The 23,120-nt window shown below is 37.2% G+C and overlaps 1 protein-coding gene across 3 annotated transcripts in view; it reads right to left on the bottom strand.

Moving 5' to 3' along the window:
- Positions 1-22,513, bottom strand: part of NRAP (nebulin related anchoring protein) — a 49,256-nt gene extending 26,743 nt beyond the window's left edge. The window contains exons 1-20 of one of the 3 annotated variants that reach the window (XM_062607861.1): positions 21,872-22,513; positions 21,530-21,624; positions 20,750-20,828; positions 17,614-17,715; positions 16,969-17,073; positions 16,254-16,361; positions 15,378-15,482; positions 14,723-14,830; positions 13,161-13,265; positions 10,351-10,455; positions 9,153-9,269; positions 7,288-7,392; positions 6,392-6,499; positions 5,592-5,696; positions 4,590-4,688; positions 3,992-4,096; positions 3,116-3,223; positions 2,212-2,313; positions 1,557-1,754; positions 1,220-1,324 (exon numbers count right to left, since the gene is read on the bottom strand). In XM_062607861.1, the coding sequence (XP_062463845.1) occupies positions 1,220-1,324; positions 1,557-1,754; positions 2,212-2,313; positions 3,116-3,223; positions 3,992-4,096; positions 4,590-4,688; positions 5,592-5,696; positions 6,392-6,499; positions 7,288-7,392; positions 9,153-9,269; positions 10,351-10,455; positions 13,161-13,265; positions 14,723-14,830; positions 15,378-15,482; positions 16,254-16,361; positions 16,969-17,073; positions 17,614-17,715; positions 20,750-20,828; positions 21,530-21,624; positions 21,872-21,943 (2,136 nt within the window). In that variant the 5' untranslated portion in view covers positions 21,944-22,513. Of the gene's footprint in view, positions 1-1,219; positions 1,325-1,556; positions 1,755-2,211; positions 2,314-3,115; positions 3,224-3,991; positions 4,097-4,589; positions 4,689-5,591; positions 5,697-6,391; positions 6,500-7,287; positions 7,393-9,152; positions 9,270-10,350; positions 10,456-13,160; positions 13,266-14,722; positions 14,831-15,377; positions 15,483-16,253; positions 16,362-16,968; positions 17,074-17,613; positions 17,716-20,740; positions 20,829-21,529; positions 21,625-21,871 lie in introns of all 3 variants that reach the window. The other 2 variants (XM_062607862.1, XM_062607860.1) reach the window with 2 other exon arrangements.
- Positions 22,514-23,120: the final 607 nt, after the last annotated feature.

Raw genomic sequence — 23,120 nt, forward strand, 5'->3', positions numbered from 1 at the left:
CACCTAGGAAGGGCGTAAATGCATTTTTTCATTATCTGGCATTTCAGTAGAGAAATCCTTCTGTTTGAACTGATGGGTGAACAGATCAATTTATGCTGTGTCTCTGCTATGGGAACACAAAATAGAAGTTAAAAAAGCATGCAGCACTTCAAAGAGGTGCTCATCCCTTTATTTTAGGAACCTGGAAGGAAGGGAGGCAGATTAAAAACAGCATGTTTTGTCACATTGCATGGAACACAATATAGTGACATTCTGCAAAGAAATGACAAAATGCCAGGCTCTGCATGGCAATAGAGATCTCTAAAATACTATCCACCAGTCTCCAGTTCAGGTGACTGTCAGCCATCTCTTGGCCTTATGCAGCACTAGAATGAAAAGGCAGATCATTATGGATTAAATATTTGTGGAAGTGATTATTACCACAGCACACGACAGCAGCAGATGTCAGTCTATCCCTAGCAAGACAGTAGATCTGAGAGTAGCTGCTCTTCTTCTGTTTCTCAGATGTATTTTTTCCCCTCGCAGGAGTAGTGAGAGGATGTCAGAGACCCAATGTATTAAAGAGTGTGATCTCCAGTAACTAACTGGCTTCTGTTCCTTCCCCCAGCCTTAAGTGGAATTTTATCCTTCTTGTCAAACTTCCCCTAATGTATTCTTCTATATGTCCTCTAGTTTTCCTAGCTCTAGTGAGATGATTGAACCATAGCTAAGCAGCTGAGGAAGTGTACTTCCAGAAGGCTAACGGCAGTGCAAAACCAAGTGAAAGCAATGAAAAGTAGCACAAGCTGAAGCTGCCAATAAAGTCATATCCTTTATTTGCCAAAAAGCAAGGAAACTCCACACATGGCTAACAAACATCCGATTTTTCAACACTGCTCCTTAAAACTCTATGCACTTCCTGTAGCATATGTCATAGAAACTCTAAATCCTTCCAACGCCACTCTGCAAAATGAGCAGGTGAATGAATAGAAGTGGAAGCACAATTATGGGCTCTTCTGCCTCACAAACTTGACACAATAATCATATAATGGGAAACATATTTTTAACCTCTAACCTAGGATCTCCTAAACCGTCGAAAAACTAAATGACATCCATCAGTTCTTCCATTTCTCAGGTTTTCCATATTAGGAATTACTTACCTATTCCACATAATCTAGTGGAATAAGTGCACGTAAACCTTTGAGTAAACAACAGACAGAAGCCTGAGTACTTTTCTTACCTCACTGACCAAATCTCCTGCTTTTTTGGCTTGTTGTATATTAAGACTTCCTTCTGTGATACACCCAGCTCCTTTCATCCACATCAGATCTGACCTATATCGAAGCTGTAGAGGAAAATGACATTTATTGGCATGTGGAACACATGTAAAATTTTTGCATGTGAACATTTGCACCCTTTCCAGTTTCAAAGGCATTGCAAAGACATATAAAATAAGTCATCGTGTAATCAAACAGCATTGTATGAATGAGAATTAATGTCAAACTTAAAAAGTCTATAAACATTCATGCTGCTTATAATTAACTTAACTCAGTCAAGCTGAGTATACATCATCTTACATCACTTTGGAGACCATAGGCCTTCTTTGCCCATTTTGTCTTCATGTCTTCTGGAACCACTGTGTATTCATGCAGTCTCTTTCTATAATCTAAGTCACTAGCAAGCTCCTGGGCCTTCTTAGCATGTCTCAGGTTTATCATATCCATAGGCAGATGGAAATGGGTCTTACTCTCCTCAAAATCCTTTTTGTAGGCAATCTAGAAATAGAAGAAATGAAAACAAGTTGTCTGCACCACTGCACTGCAAAGTCAAAGCTATCTTAAATTTCCACTTTTGTTTGAGTCCTATAAGGGATCCACAAAACAGATGGCAAACTCTGGAAACATCTTCTCTATTATAGTACATATGACTTTTAAAAAAACTTTAATCTGCTTTAAAGTTCCACGTAGAAGTGTTTATACTAGGGGTTTTATAGGATGCTATTTTCCTGCCCCAAAATAAGGACAGCACCAGCTCAAAATTCCCTATGAGAACAAAAATACTGTGCAAGCATTGCAGAGCCACAGACAGAGGAAGGAAACCAACCTTTGTCTTGTTAAAAGTTTCCAAGAATTTCCTATAGTGAAAGCAGTAACAGTGGTAGATTGCATATTGTTGCTGAAAGATTCACAATTATGAATAACACCTTCTGACTCGGAGAAATAAATAATTTACCTCACTACTCATCTTGGCCACCTTCAGAGAGTGTAAAAGTCTCGAATCTTTGGCTCCAATTGCTTTTCCTTTTGTTTTTTCATATTCTTCTTTATATTTAATCTGTAAAAAAAAAAAATAGTTTCAGTCAAAGAATGCTTCCAATTACCTAAAAGATAAGTAATATGGTTTTCACTGGCATTTTGGATGGTCAAAATTTAGAATGATTTAGTCTGATTCTCACGCTGTCACTTCAGATTTCCCAGGCTTTCTAAGAAACTCCCAAAGTGCAAGGTTGGTCTCGTTTATGTTGCCTTTAACTTAATTCCTTCAGGCTCATTCCTATGAGGTGGATATACTTATAAGCTGATTAGCTAAATTATTTGTTTTTTAAAGCAAAAGATAAAGAATCAATCAAGTAAAAACAAGCAAGGAATGAAAAATTTTATTTTCTTAATGAGGTGGGATTTTGGAATCACCATCATTGCCAAACACTTCCCACTGGCAGAAGAAGTTTATTCTTTTTTTTGCCTCTCCACAGGCATGAGATAAGTTGTTTAAAAAGTGTTTGGAAATTTTTTTAGATACATGTATTTATGTTAAAGCAGCAAACTAAAGAAATATGCATTCCCTTTGCAGGTGATGATAACATCATTTTTGAGGCTTTAAACAATTCAAAACACTGAATTTTACTAAAGGGGTTTGTTTTGTTTCCTTCTGTACACTTGTATTTAGAAAAAACGATTTTCAGAGAGTGAAGTTTCATAGCAGTCTGAGCAAGTTTCCAACTGTTCACCAGCCATTGAGAAAGATGGACAGCCAAATGTAGGACTTTAAAATTCAGATGAAATGAGTTAAGCTCTATTTCCCTGTTCTATAACAACTTATATAAAGAATAATTCCTAGGTAATTAAATATAACATACATCACTGGCAAGATCCCTTGAAGCTTTGGCAGCAAGTAGAGGCAGAGAATCAAGTTTCATTACAAAACCCTGGCCTTTACTCTTCTCCCAGCCTTCTTTGTACTTAATCTGAGAAAAGAAAGACAGCAACATGTTACTAGCATCTAACAATGAGCATGCATCCCAGCACATTACAGCCACAGAGTGTTGCTCCATAAGACTCCACTAATGCAACTCAAATAAAACTTAGGGGAAAAACAGTTATGAATACTTGCAGTAATGCCAACTCACAACCACGAGAAATTATGAAACTTTCAAAAATAACAGTCACACCAGTAATAAGACTGGAGGTTTTGCACTCCTTTGTCTTGTTGAGCTTTTTTCCCTCCAAAACTACCGACAACAATGGAGGCCTGAAAAAAAAAACTTTAAAAATGAAATAGAATTTAAACTTTTCCTGTAAGTTCTTGATTTTAACACCCAGGTGTCAAAGTAAATCAATGTATATTGTCATGAATTCTGAATGGCAGCAAGAGTGAGCTTGATCCAAGTTCACTGAAGTCACTGTGTTTCTTCCCATTGACTTCAGTAAGCTTCAAGTTATCATAACTACGCAAATATTGCTTCTTCATATAAATACCACCTCAGTGGTATTGTGAAGTTGTGAAGTGAACACTGATTTACTAAACAAAGTCAAATTGTCTGAAAAAGTCTAGTGGTTTCACTGTACTTGAGATAGTATCTCTACCTACACCAGAATATCTATACCACACTTCATGCTGTTTAGTGAAGACCAAAGATAAATGATAAATGCTTCCAGAAATAGTATCATCATTTCTACATTCATTTCTATTAACAGCATCATGAGTAACAATACTTCCACACCACGTGACTTACCTCACTGTATAACTCGGCATTCGCTTTCGCTTTGACTAACTGAGGTACATCCTGAGGTAGAGTGTAGTTTGTTTTTGTCTTCTCATACTGGGCTCGGTAGTTCAGCTGCCATATATTGAAAAAGTCAACAACAAACTCAGTTATTTTTAACTTACCCAAAATATGAGTTAGATTAATTAACTGCCCTTAAATTTCAGGCTATTAGTGCTATGTTGTAGATACACTCGTAGATATGGCTGACATAAATATGAGGGCAATAAGGCAATTGTAACTTTTACTTAGGTAGTAGGAAGTAGATTAAATATTCTATAAATAGAATAGTTACTGATTATCTGTAAGTAGAAAATATCAAAAACATGCATCAATAAATACACAGAAGAAAAACTAATACAAATATCAAAATGGAGGAAAATATTACGTCTACTGATATGCTTCCCACATTTTTTGAAAGGATTTAACTCAATTTTTATCCTTGTTTTGGTTGTAAATCTGTAGATGAACTATCAAGAATAAAAACACATGAATGCTACAAGAGATATGAAATAGAATTATCTCATAATTGTAACAAACAATGGTGGTTAATGATGACAGAACTTACATCACTGAGCTGCTGCGCATTTATTTTGGCTTGAGCGATTTGTGGAGTGCTGGCAACAGAGCTGTACTTCAGCTTGTCTATGCTTTGCCTGTAGTTTACCTAATTTAAGATAAAATAAAAAGATTTAATAAAGGAAGAAATGGCCAGACCAGAAAATGAGAGAATGAGTAGACAAAGGTTTATTAGCTAATATTCTAGATAAATCATGACTTAAACCATAACTAAGTTGAGGTGAGGAAAACATCAGGATCTCTTGGATGAGATGTGAGTTAATGTTCTAAAAATTTCCTAGTCTAAGATTACAGTTTATATCTCACTTTGAAAATGAACCTCATTTATAACCCCTCTCCTTCAAAACAACTAATTCTTTAAAAGTTGCAGTTTCAGATGGTCCTCAAAAGCATTCCTATAAAACCAATATTCTTAACCATCACTTGGACTATTTTTATCTTTATCAGGCTGTAGAGCTCATATAACCACAGCAGTACATAAATTTCTTCATATTGTTCCATCAGTAACTCAACCCCAAGCACAGAGGGCACCTCTCTCACACAGATCACAGGTATAAGGAAGGTTATGTGACCAATTTGCTCCCATTTGTATGTGACCAATTAGTTCCCCTTCAAAGCGGAACACCTATCTTCAGGGAACTCACAAAGGACAAGAAGCCTATTTAAGTCTCCTCATCCTTTCATTGCTTGATGCTGCCGATGAAGCTGTCCAGGATGGTGAGATGTTTTGCAACACAAACTAGGGATAGGTCAGAGCTCACTCATTTCACATCAGTGTACAACCTGTGTTGAACTGAAGCCAATGACAGGAGGTGGCAGCACTTTCTATTCCTCTGAGCTCCCCTGACTCCCTGCACTTTTTTTGCTTTAACTTTGTTATCACTAGCTGTTTGCTCCCATGATTAAATCATCATTTGACACATGCAATCTATCACAAGCTCTCCTACAGGGACAGGATGAGCCATGCAAGTCATAGGAAAATATTATTTACATCTTTCAAAGGGACCAACTTCCTTGTTGTCTGATACGAAGGAGTGAGAGTAGCTGGGTAATTGTAGTCAACACCATCATGCTTGTAATCAGACTTATAGGCTATCTGAAACACAGGGAGAAAAAAAAAAAATCATCTTTTTTAAGCTGTCATTTGCGTGAATAATTATCAGTCAAGAGGAAAGGAGAAACAATAATATTAATATTAAATGCAGAAAACAAAGTAAGTTCAATGTCATGAGTGACAAAGAAAATGAAATTATTTGCATAGTTTAGCCACTAATTGATTCTTTTTCAGCTCCTCAATTAATCCAATGCCAACAGTGGGAGCATTAACTTAACTTCCACCTATGACACATTTCTTTTATCTTTCTGCTTAGTTCTCAAGCTTCTTACAGATTTGTAAATAATATACTTGAAGGAATGGTATGTAATGAAATAGCTTCTTGACTAACCCAGTAAATTAAATTGGAATCCAGAAATCTTCATTAAAGACTGTTTTTTCATCAGAGGTCTGACCCTGGGGGTGGTGGCAAGAAACCTTCAGCATCCTACTGATGTCAAAGAAAACTGAAGGAGCGCAGTATGTTGCCAGATAACTGAATTTGCTTATTTTAACTTCTTCCACACAGTGAGCTATAAATCAGTACAAAAAGGTTTCTACAATTTCTCCTTTTCTCAACATACCTATCCTTTAGATCCTCAATACAATATGATCTAAAGTTTTTATCAACTTAATACTGGAAAAAAAAAAAAGATAAGAAAGCAACAGCTATACAAGCATGATTAATAAAGACTTACATTGCTTGCCAAGCTGCCAACCTTCATGGCATGTAGCATTCGCCTGTCCATGCCAATACCCACATAATGACCTTTCATCTGGTTCTGGTAGGTTTCTTTGTATTTAAGCTGTACAAAACACAACAAAAATACTTTGTTAAAATATACCTATTTTTAATATGAGTTTCCGTATGTTACAGCAGTGAAACAAATGATTACAGCTGTGGTCTACTAGTGTTGCACCATTACAGAAACTTATGAGTCCACCACAACCTTGGTACTTTAATAAACAAAACTTAAAACCCTCTATGAGTTTCCTATTTCACAAGATGCCACTTACATGCTCTTCATATCACCTGGATGCCACATAAAGGAGATACCTCCACATTCTATTGCTGCATATTTTTTTCATCAGAAACAGATACTAGAATTAAATTGCATGGAAGCATTATTTGTACATTAACAAATGAAATTATAAACATCTACCAAAACTGGACCGTTTTGGTGCAGCTTTCATGAAGCCCAGAGTAAGGAATTTGACTAGATAAACCACTCAACCATCTCATGCATGTGGCAAAAGATTTACTCCTCCTAGATTTCAGAGAACGGTAGGAAGCAGTGTTAAAATTATACTTGAGTATCATGTGGTGCAATTATTAACATTGATTACTTCCACACAGTAAACATGTTCCTCTCTGACATTAACTCTGGTAAAGAATCTTCTGCTTACCTTTCCAGTCAGGAAATGGGTATACAAAATTAAATGAGTAATAATTAGAATAGATAATAGTAACAACTGGCAGCTACTTCCCTAGATTAGCAGCCTCTCTTCCATATATTGCAATACTTCTTTTCATAATCCTACATAAATGAGCCCCAGTTATCTGTCAGGATAACATGAGGTACTGGAAACTTACATCACTGGTGAATTTTGAGATCTTGCTCACATTCTTGAATTGTGGAGTATCACAGTAGTTCATGCTGTAGCCTCTGTTGTTTTCAAGATCCTTCTTATACTCCACCTTAGTGACAAAAATGCACAAGGGGTAGATACAGTAAAACCTTAACATGCTCTGTCAAGTTCGTACACACACTTTTCATCAGCCAGACCCACTGTTCAGAGATTTTGATACATGGCTTTCATGAGATGGCATATGATAAAAATTAATATGATTTTCATATACTCAGTTCTTGCTTTATAGGCAAAAGGTACGCAATAAATTTCATCCATTTGGACCTTAGCAAAGTGTATGAGACAGTGTCATGAGGAAAATCATTAACAAAACTAAGGATCTATGAAGGAATTTTACGGTGAGTGTGGAGTAAATGAAAGCAAAAAAAGCAATGGGTGTTTTCCACCATGAAGGATTGACCAGGGGGAAGCTTACCAGCAGAATTCTCCAGAGTAAGTTTAAATACAGAACTGGTTTAATATTTCTATTAAGTACCTTACTCCGAAGTAGGAATGTTGAGGGTGATATTAAAGGGGGTGGTAATGGAAATATGACTAAATTCAGCAATGTAGAGCTTAATGCATGTAGGGGGGAATCATAAAAATTTCAGCTCTAAGAGCTCATCACCTGGAAGGACTATGAAGGAGAAAACTGTTCATCTGTAGGCTGACCACAGACAGATGGTAAGATGACAAAGTAACACAGCCATCAAAAAGGTAAATGTAGTCCAAGGCTGAAGCAAGAGGAGACTTTTGAGCAGGCACTGGAAAGTGCATGTGCTATGTACCAGGATCCAGCAAGACCTCATCAAGAACTTATGTACTCTTACAGTCATTCCTGTTTAAGGAACATGCACTCAGCCTCTAACAGCTGCAATGAAAGACTGTGAGAGAGGAGGAGAATTTGGCTTGCTTAGTCTAGGAAAATAAAGGCAGAGAGAAGAAAATTATATCCGTTTGTAAACATCTCAGAAAGGCAATCATGCATGCAGAACTTTTTAAACTAAAGGGCAATGCTGGCACAAAGCACAGTAGTAATAAAGTGGACAGGAATAAATGCAGGCTAGAAATTAGAAGAAAAGGATTATATGATACTGTGCCGAAACAGCAGGAGCCAGGAATCACTGGCCCAGGAGGCCCCTTCCAGTCCTGCTTCCAGGGGTTTTTCATTATTGAAGGTTTTATATTTTGACATCTCAAGAGTATAAGTTTTTAAACTGCCATGGGAAAATCTCTAGAAACTCACATTTATTAATATCTTTATAGCTGATATGACACTATAAATAAATTAATAATTCAGAATCTACTGAGAATTCCCTAGCAATCTTCTCTTGCCAAGCAGAAGAATGCATTAGGAGTAATTCACAGTCTTTCACATGAGGGAATAAAAGAGAAACCTGCATTAACAGAATGGTACAAATTTTGGCTGAGTTGGTGTTACTTCCTGATTACCAGTAGAACCTTCTTTGAAATGCTCTAAGCACCCTAACACACCCAAGTTATCCTAAAGCATTTATGTTTATAGCTTCACAGGACATTAAGAGCACAATTCAGGGTGGTTTTTTTTCAATTTATATTCTTAATGTAGCCAGAATTAGGATTACTTTTCTGAGGTTAGTTTCCCCATACTTCCATACAAAACATTGGAAGTGTCAGATAACAGCACCTGAAGATCTGCTTTTACACCTTTCTTTCCTGTTACTGAGTTACACACAAATCATGTTTGTTACATTCAGGGCAATAAGAACAATATTTGTAGTACTTACCTATCAGACACAAATGTTTGTATGAGCTGCATTAACTTGTTAACAGATCGACTGAACCCCTTACCTCACTGACAAGCTTGTTAACACTTTGGGCTTGCTTAAGGGCTAAGTTGTCTTCAGCTGTTAGGGAGTGAAAGTGAGCTGCACCTTTCATCTTGGAAAGATCTTTCTTGTATTTTATCTAAAAAAAAAAAAAAGTAGGAAAAATTATAAAATAGATGTCTACCTTTTCACCATTGCTATTTAGACTGGCTTCATGAGGTGGGCCTTGATAAGCAAATTGAACTTGCTAAGCTGAAACACTGCAAGTTGTTCCTGAAATAAACCTCATATAAAGTCACAGCCCCAACAATCCCTATCAAGACACTTCACTAGACAGCAATTTTTAGAATCCAATTTTTACATAGATTGAACAGCACTAGTGGTTTATAGCTTGAACAAATAACTAGTCGATTCTTGGCTAGTGACTGATTGAAGCTATTTACCGCTAGTGTCTAGTACAGGCTAGTACATGCCGAAAGACTAAACAGAAAACAGCCTCAGCCCATCAGCCCAGACAGCCCCACAGGGGATAACTGTCCATACTACAAAGGTTGTCACTAGCAGGAACCCTTCACAGCAGCCACAATGTAGTGACCTACAGACTGACCCAATTTTTGTCACTGCACACGATGGACACCACAAATAGGACTGAGGCTCTTTAATCCATGGGCTGCATGCAAGAATCACACATCACCACCTTCCTTGCCAATTCTTTAGCTTAGCACCCAGAACTGAAAATCCCCAGCCTAGAAATAAGCTCAGTCTTGTGAAGTGACAGTGTCATACTCTATGGTTTCTTTTTCTCCATATGACCTGTTTTGTGCTAGAGGCATGATACATCAAAATATCAAAACCAGTTCAGCTCATTCATCCTCCATTTATTCACTACTGGGAATACCACAGTAGTCCACAGGATGATTAAGGCAGTTGAAGGTTTCATTAATAATACAGGTGCAGATTTGCCAGGAGGGTTAACCTAACAGTAGGGATCCCCATTAGTTGCTACATCCATCTCTCCCCTCATGCAAGTTGGAGCTGTGTCCTCTTGTATTAATGGATATTATTAATCCCTTGAGGCATCCAGTTCCCAGCAATGCAGTGAAATGTCATTGTTGTTTACTTCTCAAGTGTAATTTTAGCATTCTCCTTCCAGGCACTGCTCTGACAAACTGCTGTTTTTAATTGTTTATGAATTGTATTGATTCAGGTTTCACACTTACATCACTTGCCAATTCATTTGCTTTCTTGGCATTTTGATAAGCTGGAGTGATCATAGCAGGAAAGCTTCCTTTCCCTCTGCGTTCTTCAAACTCATCCATATAATCCTGAAGATTATATATAGAAAAATGCATGAGTGTTTATTCATCATACATGAGCAGAAATGTATAGAAAAATGTATGAGTGTTTACTCATCATACACGAGCAGGTGAGGCCATGGGTGATTTCATAAGCCCCACAGTCCTTGTTAGAAGGAAAGTTCATTGCCTCAATTTTACTTTCCTTTTTTATGAAAAAGAAAATTAAATCACCCATTAGATTAACTGTGCCTGCAACATTACTTGTGTTGCATTGCAAGACAAATTCAGGTAGCAATTAGATGAGGTCAAGATAGCATTCAAGTATACAGTAATACACAGTTCATACAGAGATGGTATCTGCTATCCGTTCTCTTCATCAATACATTTCCTTGTAAAACTCTAAACACACCTAAGTGTTTAGACAGCCAGAAAATTTGCTTAAACTTTCCGAATTTAGCATAAGGTCAGCCTTTCATTGTGATGTGAACAGAAGGCTCTTGATCTCTCCATAGCCATATCTCACATCACAGCTGATCAAAAACACTATTCCTCTAGTGCAGTGATATATTTTGACAAAGGATTCATTAATGAAGCAGAAATATCTAGCTATTAAAGTGGGAGCAAAACACCTTAGGGAACAAAGTCACAAAATTCCATTTGCTTGATTTAAAAAAAAAAACAATTATTGCTGAATTAATACTCTTAAATCCATCAATAGATTATTTTATGTTTGACAATTTGATAATTTAATAACAAAAAACTGAAGCTTTTTTTAAAATGGTAATACCTAATGACCGTCCTAAAGCTTTCTATGTCAAGATCTGGGGAGAATAGGGTAAGTATACAAACAAGTAAGATACAGTGTAATGTGTCTTCTCTGAAACCTTTTGTAAATCCTTTGTCGTAAACAGCTAGTTTAAATGAAAAAAAGAATGTGTGGCATGCCAAGAATGTCATGGAGAGCACAGATAGAAAGGACTATAAATATCTGGGGTATCTCTCTTGTGACTTCTCAATGCAAAAAAAACCCACTGTAGGTCACTTTATCCACCATCAATGTTACATGGTAAGATAGGTCATGTATTGTGACCAGTGTGGTGCAATTACAGTTATCACATCTAAATTATTCTATAAACAGACATAGAAAATAAAAAATAGCCATCACTAATGAGCTGAGTTAGTTTCTTAAAATGCCATTCATGAGTCTGAATTCTTCACAGCAGCTTGACATTTTCTTTCTCTTCTTTCTCAAATCCTTTCTAGTACTGCTCATATCACAAAATAGTATTTTCAAAGTTCCAGAGAATTAATTTTAGCCACTTCTAAGATTTTAAAACATGAACAAAACAGGTGCCCAGCACACAGGAAACTTTATAGTAATGTTCCTTAAATTGTCTCATGTCATATATACATTGGTAAGATGTGCCCCTACGATCTTGACAGTTAGAAATCTAACCCCTTTACCTGTGTTAAGTCATGCTTCACTCAGAAAGATCCATTAATTTCAGTGGCTCTATTTTATTTGAATAAGAATATCAAAATCCAATCTATGCAGATTAAAACTCAAATAAAATCTGAAGTCTGTGACTGAATTTTCAAAGATACTTTCAAAGAAAAAGAACCCTTAATTCTAAAGAGAGGAGCATTCTATAACGCTTGAAAATGCAACTGGTGCTTTTTTAAATTAATTTTACTTGTTTATTCTTACTAAAACTTGTAGTAGTTCAAAAGATAGAAGGCTTCATTGCTACATATTTCAAACGCATATTCCTCAAGAATGGTTTGATTTTCACACATTACAAGATACAGGTTTGGACACAAGGGAAGAAACATAAAATACCGAATATCTTAGGACAATATAGTCCTTTTCATTCATTTCTCCAAAATATGTGGGTCTCATGAAGAGTAAGAATGAAAAACCTGAGACTAACCATATAGTTTTGTTTATACAAAACCACTATTCAATTCCTTTCAAATTCCCTTCAGCTGTATTCAGTACTATTTAGCTGTACTATTTTCCTAATTTAATTGAATGCATTTTGGGAGACCACAAAAATAATTTAATTCCCTTAAAAATGCAACAAAGGCAAAACGAATGCCACAGACCAAAACAGAACTAAAGCGTAATTGGTTCCACAAATACAGAACTACAACTTGTCAAGCACCCAAGACTATTTTTTCAGATGCTCTGAAATCTAAGAGGACATGTATGATCTTCAGCCCTATTCTCACATATTTAGAGCTGCAAAGTTTCTAAGATTTCTAAAAACACTTGCAAGGGAAAAGATGCTCATCCATCTACTAACTTGCTACCTATCATTTCACTGCCCTTTCAGTTTTTCTCCTAACTGAATTTACATTTTCTTTCACATGGAATTGGACATCTTCCACAAGTAAACACATTTCAGTGTGAGATGTAACAATACCACAATAGAAATGTACAGTGCATACATGTACACAGATAAAATTTGCCAAGGTAGGGCTTACCTTTTTGAATGACCCTACCATAAGGATCATGCAGTGACAGTGTATGCACCCTGCAGTCTCATCTTGTAAATCCCAGTGGCAAAATACATCACACATTCAGAGCACGGTGCTGTTGCACACCATGCCTTCCTTTCAGACCTTACATTTTCATACAGAAATGCAAAGTGAAAATAGGTCTCGCTGTAGTTTCTAGAGTCTTCAGCAATGGTCAACATCAGCGTGGGTATCCCTCAGATGTTGCATACCTGGCCATATTGATCTATGTGTTCCCTTGCAATAGTAGCATCCGTTCCAGCTGTATGGGTGGCTTTTCCCTTGATCTCTTTTTCATATCTTTGATGATATTTTACCTAAAAGGAAAAAAAGAAAAGAAAATGAGTTTACTCTCGTACGCAAATGTTGCATAATGATTAATAATCAACCACGTGCAATAAAGGATCATCAGAATTCCCACTGCCACCAATCCACAGAAGTCAGATATGTCACTTGAAAATATAAAACCAAAAATAGCAGTGTACTTTTTAATAATGCACTAGGAACATGGGACTTGCCATTTCAACCCAAACCATTAGCTTAGTGTGTTCAGTACCACCTGCTTGTCAGCAGCTAATTCCTGATGCTCCAGCAAAGAAAATAGAACTGATTGTAATGTAAATCACAGTTACCACAGAACACTTCTTTGACCAAAGGGTCATCTGAATGCCATTAATAACTGGACTTGTTTCTGAAAGATTCTGATTTCCCCAATGATCAAGGGAATTTTAAGCAATCAACCTTCAAGTTTAGACAAAGATTTGCACTACCTTTGCTAAGGTCAAAATAATGCCTGTAACGTGATGCTGCCCTTTAATCACCATGTGTTTTTACTGACACAAATCCACAGATCAAAGGCAAACAAAAACATTTAAGTGTTTTAGAGGCAGTTGTATTTGCCTTCAAAATTACAGATCTCCTCTTTTTTTCCTCAAGGACTCTTAATAATGTTTTAAATTCACTTCCACCGAGTTAGCACTATATGTTATCATCTTCTACAGCAAAAAGGGCTTTCCTTTCAGTCACCAATGACAAAACCCAATTAACTGTACATTTGATGACCTTTCACAATGCTTTTTAAAGCATATAGAGGTGCTGTAGTTTTGCCATGTTTGGAGCGGAACAGAAAGCCAATAAAGATCAGAACAGCAAGGAGTTAAAAAAACCCACAAACAGTAAGGAGAGCAAAATGAGTGGAATAGAAAGCTATGTTTTATAAATCTATACCTATGTCAAATGTATGCATGTATGTATGTGTACATATTCAAGAAGCTAGTTTCTTGAATTCATAAAAGCCTCATCCTGCAACAGCACAAAAGAAGGAACAGGAGAATGAACTGCAAAGATCCACTGGGAGCATGGAAATTCACAGCAAAGCAGATCTCTGAAACACAGCTTTCCCCTGATGCAACATCACCTAGAAATATTGTGGCTGTGTAAATTAGAGCTGCACTTTAGCCCCTCTAACTCATACTGACTTGGGCGGAATGAAATCAAAGACCTCCATCTAACTCTAATTGTCTTCCTTCTCAGTTGTATGCAACAGGAGGCAGGGTAAAGGGGACACTTTTGCCCACAAAAATCCAAAGTGTTGATTCACAAATAAAATGCCTTTTTGTCCCTGAAAAGATAATCACTTGAAAATTTGTGCATGAAGTGCACTGCCAGCGTAACTCCACAATGCTCATGGAATTTCTGCTGATAACCATTCTAATATAAAATTTGTGGGACAATTCTTTTCTTCCCCAAAAGAGACTTTGCTTTGGACACTTACATCACTGGCTAATTCATTTGCTCTCTTGGCTATCTGGTAAGCTGGAGTGATCATAGCAGGAAAGCTGCCTTTTCCTTTTCGTTCTTCAAAGTCTTCTGTGTATTTCAACTGTAAAAATTCAAGACAGTTCAGTAGCAGTTAGATCAAATGTACCTTGATTGCACACATAATCAATTCTTAAAGTTGCAAAGTCAAGCATTCAGTGGCTGTCACCTGCCAGAAGGAAGATGAATCATGAAGCCTGAATCTTTACAATGTAGTCTTTAACGATATGACTGTGTATCTTCTGCAGGATCTCTGTGTCTCATTCAGAGTGTAGGATGGATCACAGCTGTTTAAAGAAAATCTGAAGTTGTCTGCAAGATGCCTGCTTTATTTATATTAGAGTCAGACATCTTCCACTACTTCGCATAGCACCCAGTTGCTGGGTATAGAACAGACTAGTTCTCTGCCTTCAATTCTGACAGCCAGATAGTCCTTAGAAGTGAATAAGGGCTTTAAAACTGGAAACATTAAATGCTTAGTGGTAAAATGAGTTTGCCTTTAAAATATTAGTATTTTACTTTAGTTTATGGTCATATTTTTAAGTGATTTATAAACATCCTAAGAGGCACTTGAGAGTCAAAACCAGGTCAACCTATTTTGTTTTACTTACATCACTTGAAAGCTGTCCTGCAACCTTTGCATGAAGTATATCTGGAGTGTCTACAACAGAGGTGAACTTCGAAACTCTCTCTTCATGTCCCCGCTTATATTCTACCTGAGGGAGAAAACATAAAAAATACATACTACAAACAAAAAGTATTTCCTATCAGAAGGCTTCAAGAGAAAACAAGCAACAGCAGTCATGACACTTCCCAGTGCACATTCAAGCTATCACTATATTTCAGGCCCTATCTCCTCGAAGTCAATGCCAGAAGCAGACAAAAATGGACCCAGCTAATCAAATTTTCAAGTAATACTAGATTTATGTGAGCCATAAATCTGATTAAATATCATGAGAATAGTCATTAATGCACCATCTAAGATCATACTGCAATGACAATGCAGACAGTGTTTGAAGAAAACAATGCAATACTTTAAAATCACTTCTACAGGATTCATTTTTACTTGATCTTTTACAGTTGAATTGTTAGTTTTCTAAGTAAGCAATTTTCTGTGCATATATTTCAAATAGCTTGTATATGAATTCAATTCAATATTACAGGTACTGAACTTCAAATAATAAAGTGAAAAAATCAGAACAAAATAAATAGATTAATAAAGCCATAACGTGAAAATAAAGGAGGTAATGAATTAAATAAATATTTTGGAGTGATTCACAATCACAAGCACAACAAAAGTTGCTACATCTTTCAGGAAATACCTATAATGTATGTCATTTATACTATATGATTGTCTTCCCAAAGCCAAGTAGTTTGCTAGTGCAATGAATATTCATCACAGAACCTACTGTCTGAAGTAAATGGACTAAACCCAGGATTCTCCAAATTTGGCTGTCTAAAATAGGATTGAAAAACCCGTGACTTACATTACTGCTTAGCTGGGTGGCTCTCTTAGCAACCTTATAACCTGGAGTGATCATAGCCGGAAAGCTGCCTTTGCCTCTCCGCGGCTCATATTCTTCTGTGTATTGAAACTAGAAAACGAACATTTTTTGTTTAATTGTTACAGAAAACCCACTGTAGTTCAACATGATTCCTCTTTAAATGCCTGCTTTCTAAAAGTAGGTATCACTTTATTTAAAGGCAAACAAATTAACTTCTGCCTTTTTAGGTAGAAATACTTCCTACATACTACAGAAAACATTCCCCAGTCATAACAATTATCCACTGCTAACTGGCTCTTGTTGGCTGAGTCACTAACCCACTGTATGGGCATAGACGATCAGTCATAATTCAGAAGTTATTTTCTTCAGCCATGGAAATACAGACAATGAAAGGTCTACTCTATAGAAAATAACATGTTTTCCATCATGAGTTCTGTTCTACTGATGTAAACAGCACTGACTTCAAGATCAGGTCACCTCAGATATCATTGGTCAGTAGCTGAAGTGGTTCTCACTTACACAAATATTTAAATGTATGATTTCCAGGATGGCTAATAGCGCTGTTACGTGACTTTAATCACTTACATGGTTAAATATCATTATTGACAGAAGTAAACACGTGCTTTGATGCACTGGTAGGTCTTCAGAATATGACAGACCATGAAAATAAAGCTATTCCAAACATCTCCCTACTTACATCACTCAGAGCCTTCTGTGCCTGTGTTATCTGGACCATATCAGGATCTGGGATGGTTCCAGAGTACCATGATTTTCCTTCCGCATAGGCAGCATAGTAAGCATTCTACAAGACAAAAATTAAATAACTCCCAAACTTTACCTTTGTTTTCATACACAAACAGCTGATCTGACAGAATAAAATAAACCACACACAGTGCTGTGGAAGTGACATTTACTCTGTGAAGACATACAGCACATGACCTACACTCCACATTACCTTCAGAATTGCCAGGGCAGAACTTGTATAACAAGAACTGACATCAAGATGTCAGGATCTAGGATCCTGGAGTAAGACTCAAATAACTTCCCCTGGGAATCAGATCACTTGTTGTGAAGCCTCAGTGCCAGTAGAAAGAAGACACATTGAGTATGGCTGGACATGCAGTAGCCCAAACAGCTAACTATATAGATACACTATTCCTTCCTTGTATTCTGATTCTTGCACCCTAAGCTATAACTGAGCTATGCTGCCTTGAAAAGTAAGAAGCAATGTTGGTTTTACCATTGAAATGGTACGATTAAAACCCTAAAAATCAAGTTTGCCAGAGCTCATCCTTGGTCTCCTGCAGGCTAGTGGCTTGGAGACTTGAGGAATATTCCTTACCTGGGTGGCCAGCTGTTGGGCTTTACAGACAGCTTCAATTTCTCTGGATCTTGCATCCCATTGAAAGACTGATTTGTATTCTTGTCCTTCTCGATATTTTGTCTAAAAAAAAAACAAAAAAAACCCTTGGTATTAGTAGTTTGTTAGTAGAGAATAACATACACCCCTCAGGAGAACAAGAAGAAGGGAGGCATACAAGGTCTTTTAGTCCACAGTGTTATGGAGTCTGCATGAAATGAAGTAACAAAAGGAAATGAATGCAAGATGAAACAACAAAAACAGTGCAATTCCCACCACAACAAAATCACTTCAGTACCTGCTAGTTTTCACTGCACCTTAAATCAGCCTAAAGGAAGGGTACTTCCAAAACTCCTCAGACCTACTTGACAACCCTTCTTGTCTATCACACACTGACACCATCAAATAGGCAGCTGTGGGACAAATCAGCTCAGAGAATTAGTAAATAGACTTTTGCTGTGTTACCTTTCAGCAATGTCAGTTCCTTCATTTGCCTCACTGCAAAAATCTCCAACATCAACAGAAGAGAAGCAGAGGAACAATGTGACTGCACAGAACTAACATCCTGGGTGGCAGCATCAACACAGCTCAGTTTAAGATGATTTACTCTAGTCACAATGTTTACCTGTGTCTGTGTGTTCAATCTCCAAATGCTACAGAGCAGCCCCTATGCCAACTACTAATTTCACCCTGAGGATACATTTTTATACAATATTGATGCAGAAACCAAGGGTCTATGACAAGCACACCTATCAACCAAATCTTCACAGCCCACAAGAAAATACCAACCATCTTCTGAGAGCTTGCAAAATTCTCCATCTTTTCCACCTTCTCCCTCTTTAGATCAACACCACTTACATCCTGGTTATATACAAAAAGGCTGCATAGCCTGCAGCCCTATGCCATGCAAAGACTACTAAAGTACTTCCTCCATGCCACCTATTCTTGGCAAAGGAGTTTTCACAGAAGAGAAGACTGCATTTAGCCCTATGATCAAAACTAATCCACACCCAACTTCTAAGATTCCTACTATTATTGGAGCTGCACATCTGTAAAAGAGCAGCATATTACACCTGAAATCTGGCATGAAGCTCTGAAAGAGTACTTCAGTCTTTAGATAATAATTCAGGGGGAAATAATCTATAAGGATTGAAATCCCTAAGAAATTTTAAGTAGAACATATCAATGCAGCATTACATGAAAGAAGTATTACCTGTCAGGCAATATTCTAATCTCTTATTTCCCTGCACAGTGTCCACAAAGTATCATGACTGTGTAAATGTAAATGACTACTATATTTAGTCCTGGGTCATCATTTTCCTACTGCTACTTTTATCATGACAGCATACAGAAATCCAACTGAAATCACATCTCTGTTATACAGCTCACTCTACAGAGGCAAAAAATAGCAGTCCCTGTCTTGAAGAGTGCAAAATCTAAACTGACTGGACAGAAAAATCATTGAGCACGTGTAACATTATTCCCATTTTTAAACGAAGTACAGAGGTACAGAGAGATGAATCTCCTCACATTTGTCTGCTCACACAGAAATTCTGTGTAGAGGGAGCAAGCTGAATTTTTATGTCTGCATTCAAGTCAGTGTCTCCACATAAGACTCAGGTGAGAACATTCATGTTAGGAATAATATATTTGACCCGCACTTCCCTTCCCCCCCCCCCCCAACTTTTTCCCAAGTTAGGATTATTTTACACATTTGCCAATGAAAAAGTTTTCCTGCACTCACAATTTCTATAGAAGTACTCCCTTTAAGTAAGTACTGCAGAATCAGCTCCTTTACTACCCTTAGCAATTTTATCTCTGGAGCAGAACCTCATTATGTGATTGAAAAGGACAGAAGGTGCTTTAGGTGTAAAAAATAAGGGAAAGTGATCTTTGAGCTATAATTTGTCTGGCGTGTATATTCACATGCACTGGAAGTATCAGAGTCTCATAGCACTGCCTAAAACCAGAAATAGAACCTGAAGTAATCCCAGACTCATTCCTGAGCAGATCTGTCACACACAGTTTAAAGTAAGTGCGATAGTCACTGTTGAAATAGCTGCTGCCCATGATACTGCAAAAACTGATGCATAAGAATACAAGAATGAAAGCAGGTAGAGTCTGATAAAGGCTATTAGCGTACATCAAGTTTCTACAGCTGATACAGAATCAGAATTCAGCATGCTGTAATCTAAGAAATACAACTTTCTTCTTCTGTTTTAATATGGCTAATCACATCAAAACACATTGGTTTGCCTACTAGTCATGCAATTAATAGGACTATTAGAGAGACATGACATTCAAGAAACTAGTATTACACACAGAAGCGAGACAGCTATCAATTATTGGCTGCCTCTGTATTTCTCATTCCATGAAAATCTAAGAAATGTAAGTTTGAAACAAATTTAACCGGAGGAAAACAATGCAAAGCAGAAAAGAATGGCATCTGAACAGAAAGAAGACTTTGAGCACCCCTAGAGGTCTGCCGGGCCACAGCAGCCTTTGAGAGGACGCAGTTAAAAGTGCTGGGAAAGCGGCTCCATCCTCAACTCTTCAGCAAAACGTTTCCAGTAGAACCATGCAAAGGTCCCTGGACTTGGGTGTTTTCTTATCTCAAGTTTGCCAGAAATACCTGACAAAGTATTTAGGAGAACTTTTGCCTACGTCCCACTGAGAAAGAATTTATTTTCTGTTTCAGGACCTGAAGCATCAGTTTCAGAAGAGATTATAAAGCAAGTCGGTCATTCTTGTGTCCAATTGCAGTGTAAACCCCCCTGATTGAGTTACTGAGTTTACATTTAGTTACTCGGTTTATTTAGCTCTGTGCAGTTTATGTGAACAATGCTTCCGTGTAGATTATCAGATATGGCAGGTGAGAAACTGCTATTCAGTTTCCTTTCTGAAAGTGGAAGCAAATTCAGATCTAACCTTTCTCATGAGTGAATGCATTGAAAAACATGATGATTCAAACCTGGGTTGAGATCTTACTGTTTTAAAAGAATAGAGCAGGGTAAGTAAAGAATACATGTTTATATTTCTGAAACAAGACAGGTATGCGATATCAAAATGTAAAACAAAGCTAAATACTCTTGGCCCTCAAGCTTCTTACCTCATTTACCACTTCTGACAGCTTTTTGGTATTCGTATTTATTGGTGATTCAAATACACTTGTGAATGCATTGTTTTTTGGATTATGCCTAAAAAAAGAAAGTGTAAAAGGAGATCAGGAATGTACGAGACAGCGCACCAGAAAGGTTCTCTCTGAGCACTCAAAAACACAACACCAGCCTCCACCCCCTATACATAACTTTCCCCCCACTCATACGTACATCTCAGATTACATCTAAGTTATTATTCCATAGAGTAGGTGCCTAGAGCAAAATTAATTTTAATGATCGTCATATCAATGCTGTGTTTCTAATAACAAAAGAGAATAATAGAATAAAAAACAACTGTCATCTCTCCTTTTTTCTGCTGACAAATTTGACAGGAATTGATCATTATAAAATAAAAACTTCCTAGAACCAACCAACTCCAAAATCTGCATTTTTTTATACATTTTCCTGATGAGAGCTGAACTCTGTTAACTCTTAACTGCTGATTTGGAAAGCACTGAATGTTATAGTTGGGTTTATTTTCTTCCCACAATACTGAAATGGAATTTAATTTGGTATTTTATAACACACTGGGCAAATGAAAAAGCTTTATATCCAGTAACAAGAGTTTCCCATCATCTGTGATTCACAAAATCCAAAGATATGCACAAAGGCACTAACAAGACATAATTTCATACCACACATGGGACCAGGCTGAGTCCAAATGGTGATCTTCTATTACATTAAAATGACTTGGCATTTAAAATCTTTGCTTTAAAAAAGAGAAAAGGAAACACACTTACGCTTGACAGTAAGGCTTTTTCTCATGGCTAACAAAGTTGTTTACTGTTAACATCATCTTGCATATTTCACAGTGAAAACAGGCTTTGTGCCATGTCTGGAAATACCACAAAACAGAAATCAAACAAACATGATTTGTATTTCATTATTATTCTGTTGTGTTTTAAATCTCAGTATTGATCCTTAACATTCATTTAATGTTTCTTCAAATATATGCTTATTATTAACTCAGCTCTGAACCCAGTCATGAGTAAAGAACTTTTAAAACCAAGAGATTTGCACTGTGTTAAAAGTGCCAATCTGAGCATTTATTATAGTCCAAAATAATAAAGAAAAGAACTGACCTGATCTATACAGTTAATCTTCTCAGCAGGGTAAACCCCATAGCCACATCTAGCACACGGCTGCACATTCATCTTGAAATCCAGAGAGTGAAAAATATATAGGTTTATACAAAAGGTTCAAAGAGTATGAAAGTGACTTTTTGGCCTGTGCAAAGCACACTCTAGACACTCCAGTCAGGGCCTTTTGCTGTGGTCAATGGCTCCCATTAAAGCTCTGAATTGAAGTCTGTTGCTCCGTTTGCTGACCTTCTGTTTCAAAGTCAGCTGCAGGCTGGCTTTTAAAGCTGCCAGTTAGTAAGAGCGGTTATTTTGGCAACTGTGTCAGTGCGTAAGGGAGGGTAGCAGGATCTTTCTCTAAATAGAAGAATGAACTCACAGAAACAAATCACGTCCATGTGAACGATAGAGTCTGATCATCTAGTATTTCAGTTTTGCTGTAAAGTCCGTTGTCATAAGCCCAGGATGAAGAGAAAAGTCTATACAGCAGCAGCAGCAATTTATGATAGTCTCTCCTCACCCTGATACACAGCAAATGACCTCATGGAGGACTAGTCTGTGTTTAGGAACAGCCTCATATTAGGAGGAGGTAACACCAGAGACACAGGCCAGAGGTGGGTTTGGAAATTCCCGGCCCTTTGCTGGATCTAGAAGTAGTACACAGCCATTGCGCCAGCCAACTCATTGTTTTATTTACCTTGGTGCCAGCTCATATTCACCTTGTATGTTTCAGGCAGCAGAGCAGAGCACACTCATTTCTCATGTTTTTCTGTTTCATCAACCTATCACTTCATCTCCACATGTAAGAGGATGCATAGTGAAATGGACAGGGCCTCTTATCACAGAGTTCTAAACATGATGGGTACAAATCCAAACATCTGTCTCCTACAGGAAAAACTTCAGAAAAGAGCCATTTACTTTTGAATTCAATGAACAAAGCAACAGTTTAACAGTGTTCACAAAGAGCAGGCTGGCACAGGAATATAAGACTTCCTTAGCCAAATAATGATAAGAAATTATAATGCCTGATAGTAGCATTCAAGCAAGTTATTAGGTTTGTAAAGTCTGCTCTGAACAAAAAAAAGCTGTTAAATCTACCAGCTATTTGGTTCAGTTTTGATATGTACATCTTACCTAATCACAACACCTGGAGGGTTCCATAACCCTGGGACACAGCTAAGAGTGATCTCAATCCAAGCAAAAGTCTACTTAGTCATCCATGCATCTGAATAACTTCCCGTGCCTGCAGCAG

The sequence above is a fragment of the Pezoporus occidentalis genome, unplaced genomic scaffold (assembly GCF_034315485.1).
Source record: "Pezoporus occidentalis ecotype Australia unplaced genomic scaffold, CSIRO_AGI_Poc_V1 ctg127, whole genome shotgun sequence".
Classification (NCBI taxonomy): domain Eukaryota; kingdom Metazoa; phylum Chordata; class Aves; order Psittaciformes; family Psittacidae; genus Pezoporus; species Pezoporus occidentalis.